The 17329-nt window shown below is 40.0% G+C and overlaps 1 protein-coding gene across 3 annotated transcripts in view; it reads left to right on the forward strand.

The window, feature by feature from the left end:
- The window catches only part of LOC125461849 (inositol polyphosphate-5-phosphatase A), a 499445-nt gene that overhangs the window by 452297 nt on the left and 29819 nt on the right, over positions 1 to 17329 (forward strand). For all 3 annotated transcript variants that reach the window (XM_048551135.2, XM_048551134.2, XM_059653108.1), the window contains exon 13: positions 12238 to 12349. In XM_048551135.2, coding sequence (XP_048407092.2) covers positions 12238 to 12349 — 112 coding nt within the window. The remainder of the gene's footprint in view (positions 1 to 12237; positions 12350 to 17329) is intronic.

Consider the following 17329-nt stretch of genomic DNA (forward strand, 5'->3'; position numbering starts at 1 on the left):
TGATGTAATACAACTCTTATCTGTGTTCTTTTATATATGTTCAGTCTTGGCTGTATGTATAACAGGCAAGATCAGCCTTTGTTGCCATTAAGAAGGTGGTGGTGAGTAGACTTCTTGAATTACAGTGCAGGTGCTCATTAGTTTTATTTCCATGTGTTCGAGACTTCTTGAGTTACAGCGCAGGTGCTCATTAGTTTTATTTCCATGTGTTTGAGACTTCTTGAGTTACAGTGCAGGTGCTCATTAGTTTTATTTCCATGTGTTTGATACACTGAAGTGACTTACTCAATATTTTCGCACACTTAAGAATCAATCATATGGCTGTAGGTCTGAAGTTTTGTGTTGTTCAGACCCCAAAAGCTTGTTGATTGTTTCTCCTCTAGAGGTTATTCATGAAGCTGATTAGCCTTGACAACAATCTGGTAATTTCATCATCAATACTAATCAATTTATTCCAGATAAATTCATTGATGTTGAATTACCCCCAACTGATTGCTTTCCTCATTCAGGGGATGAGAGCATCACTGGCTCAGCCAGAATTTATTGCCCATCCCTAATTGGGCTGGAGAAGGTGGTGGTGTGCCACCTCCTTGAACAGCTTCAGACTATTTAGAATAGGAATGCCAGAATGCCGTTAGGAAGAGGAGTTCAAGGATTTTGACCCAATGACGATGAAGGAATGATGGTAAATTTCCAAGGCAGGCTAGTTAGTGGTTTGCAGAGGAGAATGCAGGTGATGGTGTTCCCACTGTATCTGCCACTTTGTCCTTCTCGATGGTAATGGGCATGGATTTAAAAGATGCTGATGAACAAGCCTTCGTCTCAGGTCGCAATTACTAGCCCAGTAACATTCCCATGCGCTACCATCACTGACATGATGCATCACTGCTCTTTTGTTATACTGTACGTTAATGACCTAAACTTGAGCGTAGAGGATGTAATATCAAAGTTTTTAGAACTTTAGAACTTAAAATTCAGGAATGTACAATAGTTAACAGTGAGAGGGACTGTAAGAAACTTCAGGATAACAGGTCACATGCCCACAAGTGGAAGCATATTTATGATCTGTACCAAACCTCTTGAAAATTTTAAATATGTCTGTTAGGCCTCAAGAGAAAAACAAAGTTTTGTTTAGGGTTATGTTGTTTATTTCAGGGTTTTTTTCTTTTTAAAAGTTGTTTTGCATGTTTACTGTTTGAAGAAATAAGCTCAGTCAACATGTGACCTGAGCAGCACAATGGAAGATCTGCTTGTGTCTTTCTCAGGTTTCTGAATATGTTGATGATTTTTTTATTTGACAGAAATATATGTAGCTTCAATGTTTTTTTCCAAAAAGCAGCCCACTTTGCATTTTATCCAATGCACCACATTACATTTCCAACACTGTTCAAAGTCAATTGTTTATCTAAGAAATGCAGCATCTTGGCCAATTTGAAAGTAACCCACAATGCAATTTTGGTTACCAACCAGACCACACCCTTCTCAATAGAACTTTGTCAGGATGAATCATGTCTGTTATTCATGCCAAAAGATTGTATAAAAATACACCTAACTTAGCCTGGGAATTTGCTGCGAGTCCTGTTTAGTTTGAGATTTCACTCCCCCCACCGATCACTTGAGTCTGAAAGTAAGAGTTAGTCACACTGTTCCCTTGACAGTCCCAGTGATTAGCAATAAAACAAGGCTCAGATTTTAATTGAGGAGTAGCAGTAAATAACCAATCAATGAGCAGAAAACAATTGTGAATGAAGATTTCTTGAAGAAGGCTAAACATGTAAGTAATTGTTACGTTATCAAGCAATTCATTAATTACAGTATTGATTCTGGAAGGTTGTAAAGTGACATTGTTTAAAAGTGTTTTCTTCCCATGACACACACCCTTTAGTGAAGTTTGTATTCTGATAAGCATGCAGGAGAGCTAATCTAGAGAAATTAATCAGCAGTGACCGCCTTATGTTTGGTATTGTTTTAGGTTGTCATGTAATCTGCTGGGACATATATGATGTTCACAGTGTAGCAGGACATCACAGGGTAGTTTACATTGTGGACAATTGAGTCTTGCTTGGAGCTTATCATTCGAAAATTGACTTGTTTTAGCTTGTCTTAGCAAATTTGTGGAGGTATTCGGAGAAGATCATTGACAGCTAGTATTTATTTAATACCTCTTCACAAATGGAAACTCAGTGGCAAAGTTTTAAGCATTAAATTTAACTTATTCAGGCATTTGTGATTTTCAGTTAACATCATGGAAAGGTCTGAGATTGAGTCTCCTTTGTAGCAAAACCTTCCATGTGATTTTTGATCTGATATGCAGTGCAATGACTCAAGTAATATTTGCACTTCTTGTCCTTTGCTACTGCAGCCATGGATTGCCTGATTGACCCCATTTTCTTGTGAAACCTTTGGCCCCATTGTTAGCTTGGTCACCATGGTGTTATTGTAACATTTGCAAGTAGCAGCTGTTTAACACATCGTATTTTAACTGCAATATTTGCAGTCCTGAGTTTACCATGTTGACTTTTTTCTTTAAATGAGCTACACAACGTCTTAGTTTATTCAGTAAAAAAAACTTGGTAGGTTTATATCTGAGATAGATTTTGGCAATTTTTAAGGTAGAATTTTCAAAATTTCATTGAAAAACATTAGAAAGAATTAACATTTTTTTAAAAAATTGATGATTCAAGGACTCTTTCTACAATCCTATGAGTATTTAGGTGTAATATTCAGTTTGAAATGAGTTTTGTCTATTTCGATGTTCTTACAATCAAATTAGAAGACAAATTATTAGTTTCAAATAATCATGTACATCTTTACAATACATTGGAATTGGTAAAAGTTTAAAGTCAGTATGGAGGTTCTGTCTTTTCAGTGTTCACATAAGCATTTTCTGATTCCCTGCAACACTATTGCTAGTATGAAAGTGTGGTTTCTCTCTAATGATTTAATTACAGATCACACTAGATGATTTAAAGCAAATCTTGCAGGAACTGAATATTCACACCCAAATTACAGATCCTGAACTGCAATGTAAGCACGGTCTTCTGAAGTTTAGAATGAAAGGCCGAATCTAATGACCTGTCCTTCCATAAATCAGAAATAATCGCACCTTAGACTAGAAATGCTGGAGCTCCACAAGCTGTATTTCTTTTAACTCCCTATGTGGATGGTGGACTGAGGGATTGATACATTATTGCTGCTGGGATTGCAAAATTGTTTTATGAGGAGAGATTGAGGAAACAGGGTATTTACTCTTGAGAGTTTTGACCAATTAGAGGAGATTCCATTAAAACTTAGAAAGTTCCTTCAGAGCATTGCAGGTTGGTAGAGATAGATTGGTGAACTAGAAAAAATAATCTCAAGATAAGGGGCAGGCCTTAAAATCTGAGATGAAGAGGAACTTTCTTCATTTAGAGAGTAGTGAATCTTTGGAATTGTATAACCCAGAAGACCATGGAGCAGTGTCAACAATGGAAGGGTAGGTTTCAGGAGGCTAATGACATTAAGGGATATGAAGATAGAGGGGGAAAATTGCATCGAGCAGATGATCTGTCATGATCTAAAATTACAGGGCAGACTCAATGGGCTGAGTGGCCTACTCCTGCTCCTACAAGAGTCATAGGAATGTAAGGGATATGTATTCATGTGACAATTAAGACCTGGCACCTTATGAAAAATATAACAACATAATAATAGACTTGCATTTATATGTTGTAATCACAACTCTGATACAGCCTATGAAACACCTTTTTGTGTAGCCATTGTATGTACAGCAGTCAATTTGTGGTTAATTAGGTTGCACAAACAGCAATGTGATCTCAACCAATATTCCCTGCATGCTTACTAGGATGCAACTATCTTTTTTACGAATATTGAATGAAGATAAATATTGTCCAGGACACTGGAACAAAGTCTTCTGCTTTTCTTTGCAATGTAATATTGCCTGCGGGATTACATGCAAGTCTCCAAGCAAGTTGTGACTGCTTCCCCTGGATTCACATGTATCTATGAAGTGAATGCAAGTACTGAATGAACTTCTTATTCAAGAGCAGATGATAATTATTACCTAAAATGTTCGCTCACAACTGATACAGAAACACTTGCATATGTAGAGCACTGGTTATGATCTCACAACATTGCAAAGTGCTTTGTTTTGAAATGCAGACAGTACTCTAATGTAGGAAATCATAGTGACTGCATATCAAAAATATACAATTGACTGTAAATCACTTTGAAACATCCTGAGCTTGGGAAAGATGTTATATACATGCAATTCTTTTGTTCTATTCTTCACTCCTCCATCTGTAGTGCTCTTCCTTCCTCTCATTAGTTTTTTTTTGCCTTTTCTAATAGGTGGCTAAGATTTTGGATATATAGGCAATATTTTCAAGTATAAATTCCTTTGCTGTTGTCTAAGCAACACTAGCTGACAAGTTAGGCACCTTCTTGGTTGATTAGGCTATTGTTTGACATTTTATCAAGGGAATTTTGGACCAGCATTGAAGCAAAGCAATATTGAGGAGGCAGAATAGCTGGAATTTATGTGAAGTTAAATTTAAAAGATTTCCATAAAGTTTTAAAACTTGCTGAGTGTAACTTTGAATTATTTTCATGTTAGAGGAGAGGCTGTACTCCTGTCATGTTTGTAATGCTAAAAATATTAAGTAACATCTGGAAACCAGTGGATGGAGCTCTTGATCATACATGCCAGAACATATGTACAGGACTCCATTGTCACTGAACAGACACAAAGATACTGGAATAATTCAACTCTGTTGGTGCCAAGACCATGATCTAAAGTTCAACTGGCCTCACAGTGTGAAGAGTATCTCTTTTTGTTTTTGTTTTATTATGTGTGTATGACAGAATATGAAGGCCAATTTTGCCCTTAAGGGAAGAGTGTGGTGTTTGTTACTTTTCAGCATTTACAACATAATTAATGACAGCCTTCATCACAGGTAAAGTTTAGATATCATTGTCATGATGCCAGTAGCACAGACAACAATTTTCACCTGCATAATGACATATTAAGTAGGTCTGATTGTAGTGGTTCATTTTTGTTTCAAATTTTGCATTCAGAGCCCACCCAATGCATTGTTTGAATTAGCACACTTTTCAGCAATATTGCTTCTACCGGAAACAGGCAGGAGTTGAAAAAGTTAATCGATATGAGAGTTTTTATTCTGGCTTTAGAACATTCAAGAAAGGTGCTACCCTGACATTGCTGCCTCCAGTTCCTCATCTTACTGAAAAATTTACGATTGGCACAAATTGAAAAAGGCCATCTTCAGCAATATTCAACAGGATCCCCCACTGGTCTCAGTACAACACACTGGAAAGCTTCAGAGAGACATTTTGATTCCTATCAGAGAGCTGCTTTTGGCTACTCAGACCATCTATTTGTGTTTTGTACCCCCTTTACAGCATTATTAACTTGTAATGACCTTCAAGCAACACAATCTTTACCCATCACTGCTGACCCCAGTAAGTTCACTCTAGCTGAGAAGAATTGGCTGTTCAGGTGAAAGGAGAATGCAGTATAGCTTGCACAGGGACAGCAAACAGAAGGAGGGACTTTCATCAAAATCCTTCCCTGTTTCCCTGTAAATAAAGTGACTCAGCCCTGATGGCCACTTTAAGCAGCTTATTGAAAGCATGTTTGACAAAGTAAATGCTTTCACCTCTTGGACAACCAAAATAAGGGAAATAGGACTCTATGGTTTACTCAGATTGAAAGATTGTCCCAGACCTAAGGCAACAGTTAGTTTGCCCATGTTCTGTGCATTCCTTCCAGTGAATTTTGAATCGGTTTCCATTACATCAATGTGCAGTGGCTGTATGCTACCTGGCAGCTTATCATGAAGATTATTCTGATGCTTGTAATAATGTATTTATCGATCCTCAATTCCCAACACCTCACCCCTCGCCTGTCTTCATTTTTTAACTATATACAGCAAGTAAGACATCACCTGTTGGAGAACGAGAGCTGTCCACTCTACGCCTGACTCATGGCTCCTCAGTGTCACTTTGACATGATGTTTGATTGACTCAGACAAGGCAGTGAGTGAAGTGTTAGCACTTTGTTCCAGTGGTAACCAGTAACAAATGATTGGCAGTGCTGCGCATCAGATTGTCATCTGAGAATGTACAAGTTAAACACAGAGACACAAAGAGAATGAAAAATGCACCTTTCCGTGTCTGACCTCTATTGTATAAGGTAATAGTTCTGCAACAGAATGCTAATTTTGGAGACTGCACCAAGCTCCACCCATCTGACGATGTCTTACTTATTTCAGTGAGGGTAACGCAGAACATCTTCAAACCACATGACATCAGGTCAAACATGGGCAAGGAAGCCTCCTGCTAATTATCATGAATTCTCCTTCCTCAGTTGATTAATCAGTACGCTTCCATGTTGAGTAACGCTTGGAGGAAGCATTGAGGGTGCAAAATATACTCTGGGTAGTGGATTTCAATGTCTACCACCAAGAATGGCTCAGCAGCAGCATTACTGGCCAAGCTGATCAGGTCTGAAAGGACATAGCTGCTAGACAGGGTTTGTGGCAAGTTATGAGGGAACCAACAAAATGGAAAAATATACTTTACCTCATCCTTACCAATCTGCTGGCTGCAGATGCATCTGCCCATGACAGTATCAGTAAGAGTGACCACCACACAATCTCGTGGGGAAGAAGTCCCATCTTCATTTTGAGAATATCCTCCATCATGTTGCGTGGCACTATAACCGTGCTAAATGGGATAGATTTCAAACGTATCTAGCATCTCAAGCCTGGGTGTCCATGAGGCACTGTGGGCCACCAACATCAGTAGAATTGTACTCCAGCATAGTCTGCAATCTCATGGCCCCCAGCATACCGCCACTCAATCATTACCATCAAGCAAAGAGATCGGCACTGGTTCAATAGCGGGTGGAGGAGAGCATGCCAGGAGCAGTGCCAGGCATGCCAAAAATGACGTGTCAACATGGTGAAGCAACCAAACAGGACAATTTAGATGCCAAGGAGCGTAAGCAGCAAGTGATATGCAGAGCTAAGGAATCCCATAACCAACGGATCATATCTAAACTCTGCAGTCCTGCCACATCCAATTGTGAACAGTAGTAGACAATTAAACAATTCACTAGAGGAGGCGGTTCCACAAATATCCCCATTCTTACTGATGGAAGAGCCCAGCACATCAGTGCAAAAGATGAGGCTGAAGCCTTCACAGCAATCTTCAGCCAGAGGTGCCAAATGGATGATCCATCTCAGCCTCCTCCGGTGGTCCCCAGCATTACAGATACCAGTCTTCAGCCAATTCAATTCACTCAGTGTGATATCAAGAAATAGTTAGGTGCACTGGTTACTGAAAAGGGTATGGGCCCTGAAAATATTCCAGAAATAGAACGCAAGACCTGTGCTCTAGAACTTGCCGCTGTCCCAACCTGTATGTTCCAGTACAGTTACAGCATTGCCCAACAGTGTGTAAAATTGCCCACATGTGACCTGTACACAAAAAGCAGGACAAATCCAACTCAGTCAATTACCACCCCATCAGTCAACTCTCAGTCATCAGTAAAGTGATGAAAAGTGTCATCAACAATGCTGTCAAGCAGCGCCTGCTCAGCAACAACCTGCTCTGTGACACCCTGTTTGGGTTCTACCAGGGCCACTCAGCTCCTAACCTCAGTACAGCCTTGGTTCAAAAATGGACAAAAGAGCTGAATTCCAGAGGTGATGTGAGAGTGATAGCTGTGACACCAAGACTACATTCAATTGAATGTGGCATCAAGGAGCCCTAGCAAAAAGCTAGGAAGAATGGGGTAGTGATAAATCTACTTATAAACATGGATGCATAGATGTATAAACAAAGGGGGAAAAGCTGAGAGGAAGATGTATGCCATATTAGTTCTGTAAGGATGAATGTTAAGACTGTCTTAAGCTTCAATCAATTGAATATGACGAATGGGATTGGGTGGGAATAAGGCAAAGCATCTTAGGACTGTAGACTTGTATCCACAGGTCTCCGTATAATGTTGGTAACACTATTATTAACACTAATGTAACTTGTGCTTAATTGCTATCATGCAATAAACTTTTAAGATAAGACCCTCTTCGCATTGAGATTCAGTTAATGGTAGCAAACTACCCCAATCACAAGCGGCCAGTGGTTGATGTACCAAAGCTAAGTACAACAATCTCCAGCGATGCTAATGGAAATGTTGCTTGCCCTCTATTGTCAATACTGCTAATGGCAGCACTTTGTCAATCCTGATCAGGTACACAACACACATCTTTCTGTGCCATTTTGCGAGCCTTCCTGTCTTAGGCTGTTAAAATCCAACCTAAATATATCATATATCTCACTTTCAATGTAGTAAAGCATACTGAGATGGTTCACAGGACTGTTATCAAATTAAATAATAAGCTATTAATATCGATCTTGAAAAGACAGGTTTTCAGGAGCACCTTGGAGAAGGATATTGAATAAGAGAATTGCATACGTGTAGGGAGGGAATTCCAGAGCTTGGAAGCTTGGCAGCTGAAAGCACAGCAGAATTACAATCAGGGATACTCAGGGAGTCAATGTTAGACAAGCATAGGTATCTTGGAGTGTTGTTAGGCTGAAAACGATTACAGAGATAGGGGGAGACGAGAGCGCCAAGAGCTTTGGAATTGAAGGTGTACAATTAGACATGAGTTAGGAAGCATGGACTGGGAGCAGTTGTTCCATGGTAAGGGAACTATAGACATGTGGAGACGGTTTAAGGAACAGTTGTTGGGAGTGATGAGTAAATATGTCCCTCTGAGACAGGCAAGAAGGGGTAAGATTAAGGAACCTTGGATGACGAGAGCGGTGGAGCTTCTAGTGAAAAGGAAGAAGGTAGCATACATAAGGTGGAGGAAGCTAGGGTCAAGTTCAGCTAGAGACGATTACATGCAGGCAAGGAAGGAGCTCAAAAATGGTCTGAGGAGAGCCAGGAGGGGGCACGAGAAAGGCTTGGCAGAAGGAATCCGGGAAAACACAAAAGCATTTTACACTTACGTGAGGAATAAGAGAATGGTCAAAGAAAGAGTAGGGCCGATCAGGGATAGCATAGGGAACTTGTGTGTGGAGCCTGAGGAGGTAGGGGAAGCCCTAAATGAGTTTTTTGCTTCTGTCTTTACGAAAGAAACCAACTTTGTAGTGAATGAAACCTTTGAAGAGCAGGTGTGCATGCTGGAATGGATAGAGATAGACGAAGCTGATGTGCTGAAAATTTTGTCAAACATTAAGATTGACAAGTCGCCAGGCCCGGATCAGATTTGTCCTCGGCTGCTTTGGGAAGCGAGAAATGCAATTGCTTCGCCACTTGCGAAGATCTTTGCATCCTCGCTCTCCACTGGAGTCGTACCTGAGGACTGGAGAGAGGCAAATGTAATTCCTCTCTTCAAGAAAGGAAATAGGGAAATCCCCGGCAATTATAGACCGGTAAGTCTCACGTCTGTCGTCTGCAAGGTGTTAGAAAGGATTCTGAGGGATAAGATTTATGACCATCTGGAAGAGCATGGCTTGATCAAATACAGTCAACACGGCTTTGTGAGGGGTAGGTCATGCCTTACAAACCTTATCGAGTTTTTTGAGGATGTGACTAGAAAGGTTGATGAGGGTCGAGCTGTGGATGTGGTGTATATGGACTTCAGCAAGGCATTTGATAAGGTTCCCCATGGTAGGCTCATTCAGAAGGTCAGGAGGAATGGGATACAGGGGAACTTAGCTGCTTGGATACAGAATTGGCTGGCCAACAGAAGACAGCGAGTGGTAGTAGAAGGAAAATATTCTGCCTGGAAGTCAGTGGTGAGTGGAGTTCCACAGGGCTCTGTCCTTGGGCCTCTACTGTTTGTAATTTTTATTAATGACTTGGACGAGGGAATTGAAGGATGGGTCAGCAAGTTTGCAGACGACACAAAGGTCGGAGGTGTCGTTGACAGTGTAGAGGGCTGTTGTAGGCTGCAGCGGGACATTGACAGGATGCAGAGATGGGCTGAGAGGTGGCAGATGGAGTTCAACCTGGATAAATGCGAGGTGATGCATTTTGGAAGGTCGAATTTGAAAGCTGAGTACAGGATTAAGGATAGGATTCTTGGCAGCGTGGAGGAACAGAGGGATCTTGGTGTGCAGATACATAGATCCCTGAAAATGGCCACCCAAGTGGACAGGGTTGTTAAGAAAGCATATGGTGTTTTGGCTTTCATTAACAGAGGGATTGAGTTTAAGAGTCGTGAGATCTTGTTGCAGCTCTATAAAACTTTGGTTAGACCGCACTTGGAATACTGCGTCCAGTTCTGGGCGCCCTATTATAGGAAAGATGTGGATGCTTTGGAGAGGGTTCAGAGGAGGTTTACCAGGATGCTGCCTGGACTGGAGGGCTTATCTTATGAAGAGAGGTTGACTGAGCTCGGTCTCTTTTCATTGGAGAAAAGGAGGAGGAGAGGGGACCTAATTGAGGTATACAAGTTAATGAGAGGCATAGATAGAGTTGATAGCCAGAGACTATTTCCCAGGGCAGAAATGGCTAGCACGAGGGGTCATAGTTTTAAGCTGGTTGGTGGAAAGTATAGAGGGGATGTCAGAGGCAGGTTCTTTACGCAGAGAGTTGTGAGAGCATGGAATGCGTTGCCAGCAGCAGTTGTGGAAGCAAGGTCATTGGGGTCATTTAAGCGACTGCTGGACATGTATATGGTCACAGAAATTTGAGGGTGCATACATGAGGATCAATGGTCGGCACAACATTGTGGGCTGAAGGGCCTGTTCTGTGCTGTACTGTTCTATGTTCTATGTTCTGTGTTCTAATTTCTTGAAAGTGGAATCTCAGCCAGTCAGAGTGATGAACAAGGCGGAGTTTGGCACACTTGCTTTCGTTGGCCGGTGCATTGCGTATAGGAGTTGGGATGTCATGCTGTGGCTGTACAGGACATTGTTGAGGCCAGTTTTAGAATACAACGTACAATTATGGTAACCTTTTCTAGGAACATTGTTGTTAAATTTGAAAGGTGCAGAAAAGATTTACAAGAGTGTTCCCAGGACTGGAGGGTTTGAGGTATAGAGAGATGCTGAATAGGATGGGACGTTTGTTTGCTGGAGCATAGGAGGCCAAGGGGGTGACCTTATAGAGGTTCATAAAATCATGAGGGGCATGAATAGGCTGAATAATGAAGATCTTTCTTCCTGGGAAGGAGAGTCCAAAACTAGAGAGCATAAGTTTGAGATGAGAGAGGAAAGATTTCAAAAGGACCTGAGGAGAAACTTTTTCATGCAGAGGGTGATGCATGTACAGAACTAAAGATGTGGAAGCGTTGGAAAAGGTGCAGAGGAGAATTACCAGGATGTTGCCTGGAATGGAGGGAAAGTCTTACAAGGAAAGGTTGAGAGTGAGTGCTTTTCTCTTCAGAACTACGACAGATGAGAAGTGACTTGATAGAGGTGTACAAAATGATCAGAGGTATAAATAGAATGGACAGCCAGAGACTTTTTCCTGGGTTGGAGATAGCTATTATGAGGGGCATAGTTTTAAAGTGTGTGGAGGTAGATATAGGAGAGACATCAGAGGTAGGTTCTTTATTTAGAGAGTGGTAGGGGCATGGAATGCATTGCTGGAGAGGATAGTGGAGTCAGCATTATTAGCAGCATTTAAGTGGCTATTAGATACACATATGGATGATAGTATAAGGTAGAGATGGAGGTTAGATAGACCTTAGGTTTAGGGTAAAAGTTCAGCACAACATCGTGGGCTGAAGGGCCTGTGCAGTGTTGTACTGTTCTATGTTCTAACGAGCTGCCAAAAGAAGTGTTTGAGGTGGGTACAATCACTACATTCAAAAGGTATCTGGATGAGTATATGAATTTGAAGAGTTTGGAGGGATATGGGCCAAATGCTGGGATTATGATGGTACTTGATTAATTTAGGATATTTGGTTGGCATGGGTGAGTTGGACCAAAGGGCCTGTTTCTGTACCATACATTTCAATGACTCTAAGTGTCACATAACTGGAAACCGATGCATGTCTGTGTGATGGGTGATTGGAACTTGGTGCAAGTTAGTGCATGGAAAGCAAGGTTCTGGGTGACCCCAAGTTTACAAAGGATAGAATGTAAGAGTTTGGTTGGAAGCAGTCAAGTCTAGTAGCAACAAAAATATGTCAAATCTTATGATACTTCCTGTTGAAGAAAGGATTATTTAGTCTGACTTCTCTTTTCCAGTTATCCATACAGTGAGGACTCAAATCAGGGAAAGCAGTACATGAATACAAGGTGCCCCTCATGGTGTGATCGTATCCTTTTGTCTCATTCAGCACGGGACCTTATTCATAAGGTAAGCAGTTCAGACACAATTTAGCTCCTTTAAGCTAAAGCAAATATACAAGTGAGTGTTTCGTCAAAATAGTTCATGGGCTATACAGTCCTACGTGTCAGGCTTGCAGTTTAAAGTTCAATACCTATTTCGGTCTTTATCCTGTCTTAGTCATAATGTGCATTCCATGTAGGCAAGCCTTTGCAGAACTGATATGAAATTGTTTAATCCTCAAAATCCTTGAGATTAAAAATAAAATTAATCGACTGGAAAGTACCAGTGAATGGGAATCAGGAATTGCTTATTTAAAGTTATGTATAACTTTCTCTTCCACATTATCTGGAGGTGAAAAAAATTCTGGTGCAAAGTTCATTAGGCATCAACTGCGCTATACTTACAACCTTTAGACCTCAGAAGAATCATATAGCTTGCTACAAGGATAGAAACAGGAACAAGTTTTTTTTTGCTATGTATGATAGATATTGAAATGCTCATTTTTCTTGTCAGTTGTATGCTCCCTGGATGCTGAATTCCCGTTCAGCATTTAGCTTCCTTTCATTCTACCAGAAGGTGTTGCTTCTCTTGTACAATTTGTCCACTGCACCATCTTTCCTTTACTTAAGCAGCAATGTCTGGTCATCTCACTGGGTTATGAAATTGAAAAGCTACGCTTGTCATGACTGACAACTTCTATTAAAAAAAACTGCACTTAATACACCGCTGTACAGAAACCTTTAAGGCTAAGACAGCATTATTTTCCTTCTGCAGACTAAGTGTTGTGTAGGTAAATGAGGTGTCAATTAATTGGCCACCCTACTATCGAGAAAGCTCACGATACCATATGCCATTCAGCTTGCTAAGAGCTTCTCAGTCTATTGTCAGGCCTCAGCTGTGACATCCTGGCTCAAAAGACACTGCTGACCAATCAGAAGTCTGTGTCTTCTGGTTCCTTAAGACCATCAGTTGAGGCCTCTGCTTGATGGGATCTAACCCTGAGCAGGTAGGTATTTTTCTTCTGCTTCTCACGGTGTAAGGATTATAAATGGGAGGAAAATTGGGATCCAGGTGGGGAACAGTAGGGGGTTCAGTGGCAAAGACGTGGGTGTGATTTTGCACATGTCCATGTTTCTAATTGCCCAAGATTAATCTTGGGTAAATGAAGCACACCCATCAACCCAACAGGCAGATTGACCTTGTTACCCATTTGGGAAACCAGCTACTTTTTTTACCTTGTAGGACAGTAAATAACAAAGAAGGGGGTGAACTGAGGCCCTTAAATGGCCCATAATTAATCTCTTAGGTGCCTTAATTGCAGATTCCTCAAGAAAGTCCACAATGGGTGGTCTTGCTAAGTGTTAAATTGGTGAAATGGCAAAAATGGTCAAATGTCTGCCTAGGGTCAACTTGCTGAATAATTTACCCTTTTCGCTGCCTCTCTCACCACCTTCAGATTGGGAAAACTGCATACAAAGGCTTTAGTTTATCTATTAGTATCCCTCAAAATTTTAATTTCCAATTTATATTACTTATCCATTCACAAGACATCTCTGTGACTCTCGATTGTTCCATCATCATGTAACAGGGAGGCAGATGTTTTGGTGCTACATAGCATCCACAACAAATCCCATGAATTTATACACAATACAAATAGCCTGAGCTACTGTTCACATACTGTAATTTTGCATAAAAATGTTCATTTCTGAGTAAATCCAAAACATAAAACTATTACCTACTGTAACTTTGCCTTTTGATGAAGCATGATTGGATCTCTTTGATTGTATCAAGACCATTTTGAAAAAATCAAATATTTAATTACAAAGTTATTTAATTATCCACACATCCTTGCAGTAGGCAGTAAAGAAAAAAAAATTCTAAGCTTGGTTTTAATAATGGCCATCAAATAAAATAACCTCAAAATAAGCAATTTTCCTTGATCCAATTCTTTGTCTCTTTGCATGTATGACTCAGTCAATTTGGTCTGTCTCTGCCTCTCTTAATATCGTTCACACCCCAACAGTAGTACCATCTTCATGATTCTTTGACCAGGAAAATTCAGTCAGACGCCCTTATCACCATATCACTATGCAGCAAGAATAAACCATCCACTTGGTGCAAATCAGATTCACCATCATCGTTTCGTGCATATTAGCTATATTACCGTGTACTGTCAAGTAATCTTAACTATATCATATTCGCAGTATCATATAAGCTTAACTCCTCTTCACATATCTCGACAAAAAATAAATATTTGATTTTTACCTGCATAAAGGTGAATTTTCATGAAAACTTTGCATTTTGTATTGCTCTTGTCAAGAGATCAGTGGCTTAATTCTGGATTTTTTGAATCCTGTTTAAAATTATTGACATTGATTTTCCCCTCATTTTTCTTTCTGTTTTGAACTGCTTCAGACAGAATAGTCGCAGTAGTCCATGGACTTCAGTGTGTGTTTGGAGTATTAAATAGACACATCTTTAGAACCTAACAGATTCTCACACGATTCATTGAATGGTGATTTCTTTTGGAGATCGAAGGCAAAGCTGCTTTTGTTGTCTGCAAATGGCATTGTGTAAAATTAAGTGCAGTTACTACAATATTGCAAATCAGGGCTGATTGCTGAATTAATCGATCTATTTTAATGTTTGATATTTTGGTTTTGTTAGTGACAGCAAAGCGTTCGGGGTTTACGTATGTTGGCTTCTAAACTCTATTACTGCTTGAAATGTTGCATTATGTTTATGTAGACGTCAAGCTGATCATTTACTTTATAAAAGATTCACAATTGCAAATTTTCAGGGTATTTGTAGTTCAGTGACGATCACTTTCAGTCTATGTACTTTTTAGCTAATTGGACCATATTGCTTTTTGACTGGTTTCTGCTGTTCATTTTCATCACTTTGATGTTGCTGCCGTGGCAAATCTTGCCCCCAACTTCATTGATCTTCCCTGATTCAGAATTATAAATAAAGCATCTGATCCGTAAAATGATTTTGCATTATAATTAGATTGTATCACTTTGCAAATTTATTTTATTGCCTCTCGTGATTGCTCAGATACATAATCCTACAGATAGAGAGCTCACTTTAGAATACTGGAGATGGTGGCCTAGCTAACGTGTGAATCATATCATATTAGCAAACGGCATGTTGAGCTCAATGCACTAGGCGTTACAGATTGTACAGACATGGAGCTGTAAACAGCCACTGTGCAACATCATCTATCATGCCATGGTCCGTTAACTCACCATCATGTTATTTTATGCTTTCTGAGCCCTAACACACCAAAGGTTGGCTACTGCTACAGAGCTGCATAACTGCTTGATAGCATGTGATAATGAATGCTCAGTGAAGTGTAGTTTTGTTTCTGCTTGTGTGCTGCTGTAATTTGTTTATCTGTCTTAAGATTATGCAGCCGAAAATCTACAATTTTAAGCTGCACTTGAAAATTATCATCTTGAATTTGATGAATGCACTTGAACTTCCTGCTATGACTACATGATGATTCCAGAATATTGAAAGTGTCCATGCATACATATAAAAGGTTACATTTTGATTGTAGGGAATAGTGCTTTATAATAATGTGCCTGACCTTAAAGCAGCTCATTGCGTTCAAAGTTAATTAGAAGATTGTTGATTTCTTGTGTTTTATGTTATGACTTTATTTAATTTCTATGCTATCCGTTTGACTGTACATCACAAGCATGAAGTAACAGAGTCACAAGAGCTTTTTTTGTGAATCCTTTCATAAATGAGACTTTATTCAAACCCAGTTTTCCCATTTGAATCCATTGCTTCCATAGCAGCTGCTTGTCTCCCTGTTAGTCGTGGGTGACTAAATGGATTGCCGGCTTTCCTAATGCTTTATGTGCAACTCAGCTTGCAGTGGAGCCAAAAGTGGGTGGGTGAAGTACTGGTCATTTTTTTTTATAAGGTACATGACACAAATAAAACTTGATCCTGAGAGTTTTGCACAATTTAGCTGATCTTAAGATGATCTGATACTTAATTTGTAACTGAAGAAGGACAGCCACTATAATGAGAGCAGGTGGCTGAATCAAAGTTGGATGCTGTGGATTTGTAGGGCACGAACGAACATTAAAGCTGGCTGCAGAGATTGTGGACTTGGATGATGTTTAATTGAAGCATGATGCACAGAGCTTATACTTGCTATTTACTGTCCTATTCTATTTACACAAAATATCGTGGGTGATTCCTATATTTCCGTAACTGAACAGGATATTGATTTGTTTAACTGGCTAATAGGTGGGAATGTATTCTTAGCTTGATCCTGACCTTTCCCCAGTCTTATGGACTAAGCCAAGTTATGTTAATACCTCTGTAAAATCAAGTGAGCGAATGAACCATTGGCATAAATGCTGAATAACAATAAATTGATACTTTTATTTCAACAATCTTTGTACTTCCTCTTTACTTTCAACGAATACCTGATGGATGAATAGACCACTTTTCTTTTGAAAGCTGTGAAGCTAATCTCCCCACGGAATGCAGTGCAAACAGATTTATACTCCAAGCTGACTACAATAGTAAACTTTGGAACATGTGCAACATTTGGAAATAAAGTTATGGTGCTTTGCTGTACTTCCTTGAGCACTGAGTGGAGTTAACATGATATGCCAATGAGCAAGTTCTCCATAATAATCCCCTGATCTGATTGTTAAAATGGAAAATAGTGATTCCTTCATGGGAACTGGGCAGCACTGAACAGAACAAGTGAAGACTTGCACTTCTCAAGCTGTTACAATGTTGGCCGGTTTGCATTTTTTAAAATAATGCAACTTCACATAAAGCGATTAGGAGCCAGCTCTTGCAGCACTTTAGACTATCACTGGCTACTCACCACTAACACTTCCTCTCCTCCCCTATACAACTCTGCAAATGATCTACCTGAGAACCTATACTACAATGTAGCCGACTGAAACTAGAAATCCTCAGCACAACAAGCTGCCTCTGGTGGTTTGACAGGTGCTCACTAGTAGAGTTAAG

The sequence above is a fragment of the Stegostoma tigrinum genome, chromosome 20 (assembly GCF_030684315.1).
Source record: "Stegostoma tigrinum isolate sSteTig4 chromosome 20, sSteTig4.hap1, whole genome shotgun sequence".
NCBI lineage: Eukaryota > Metazoa > Chordata > Chondrichthyes > Orectolobiformes > Stegostomatidae > Stegostoma > Stegostoma tigrinum.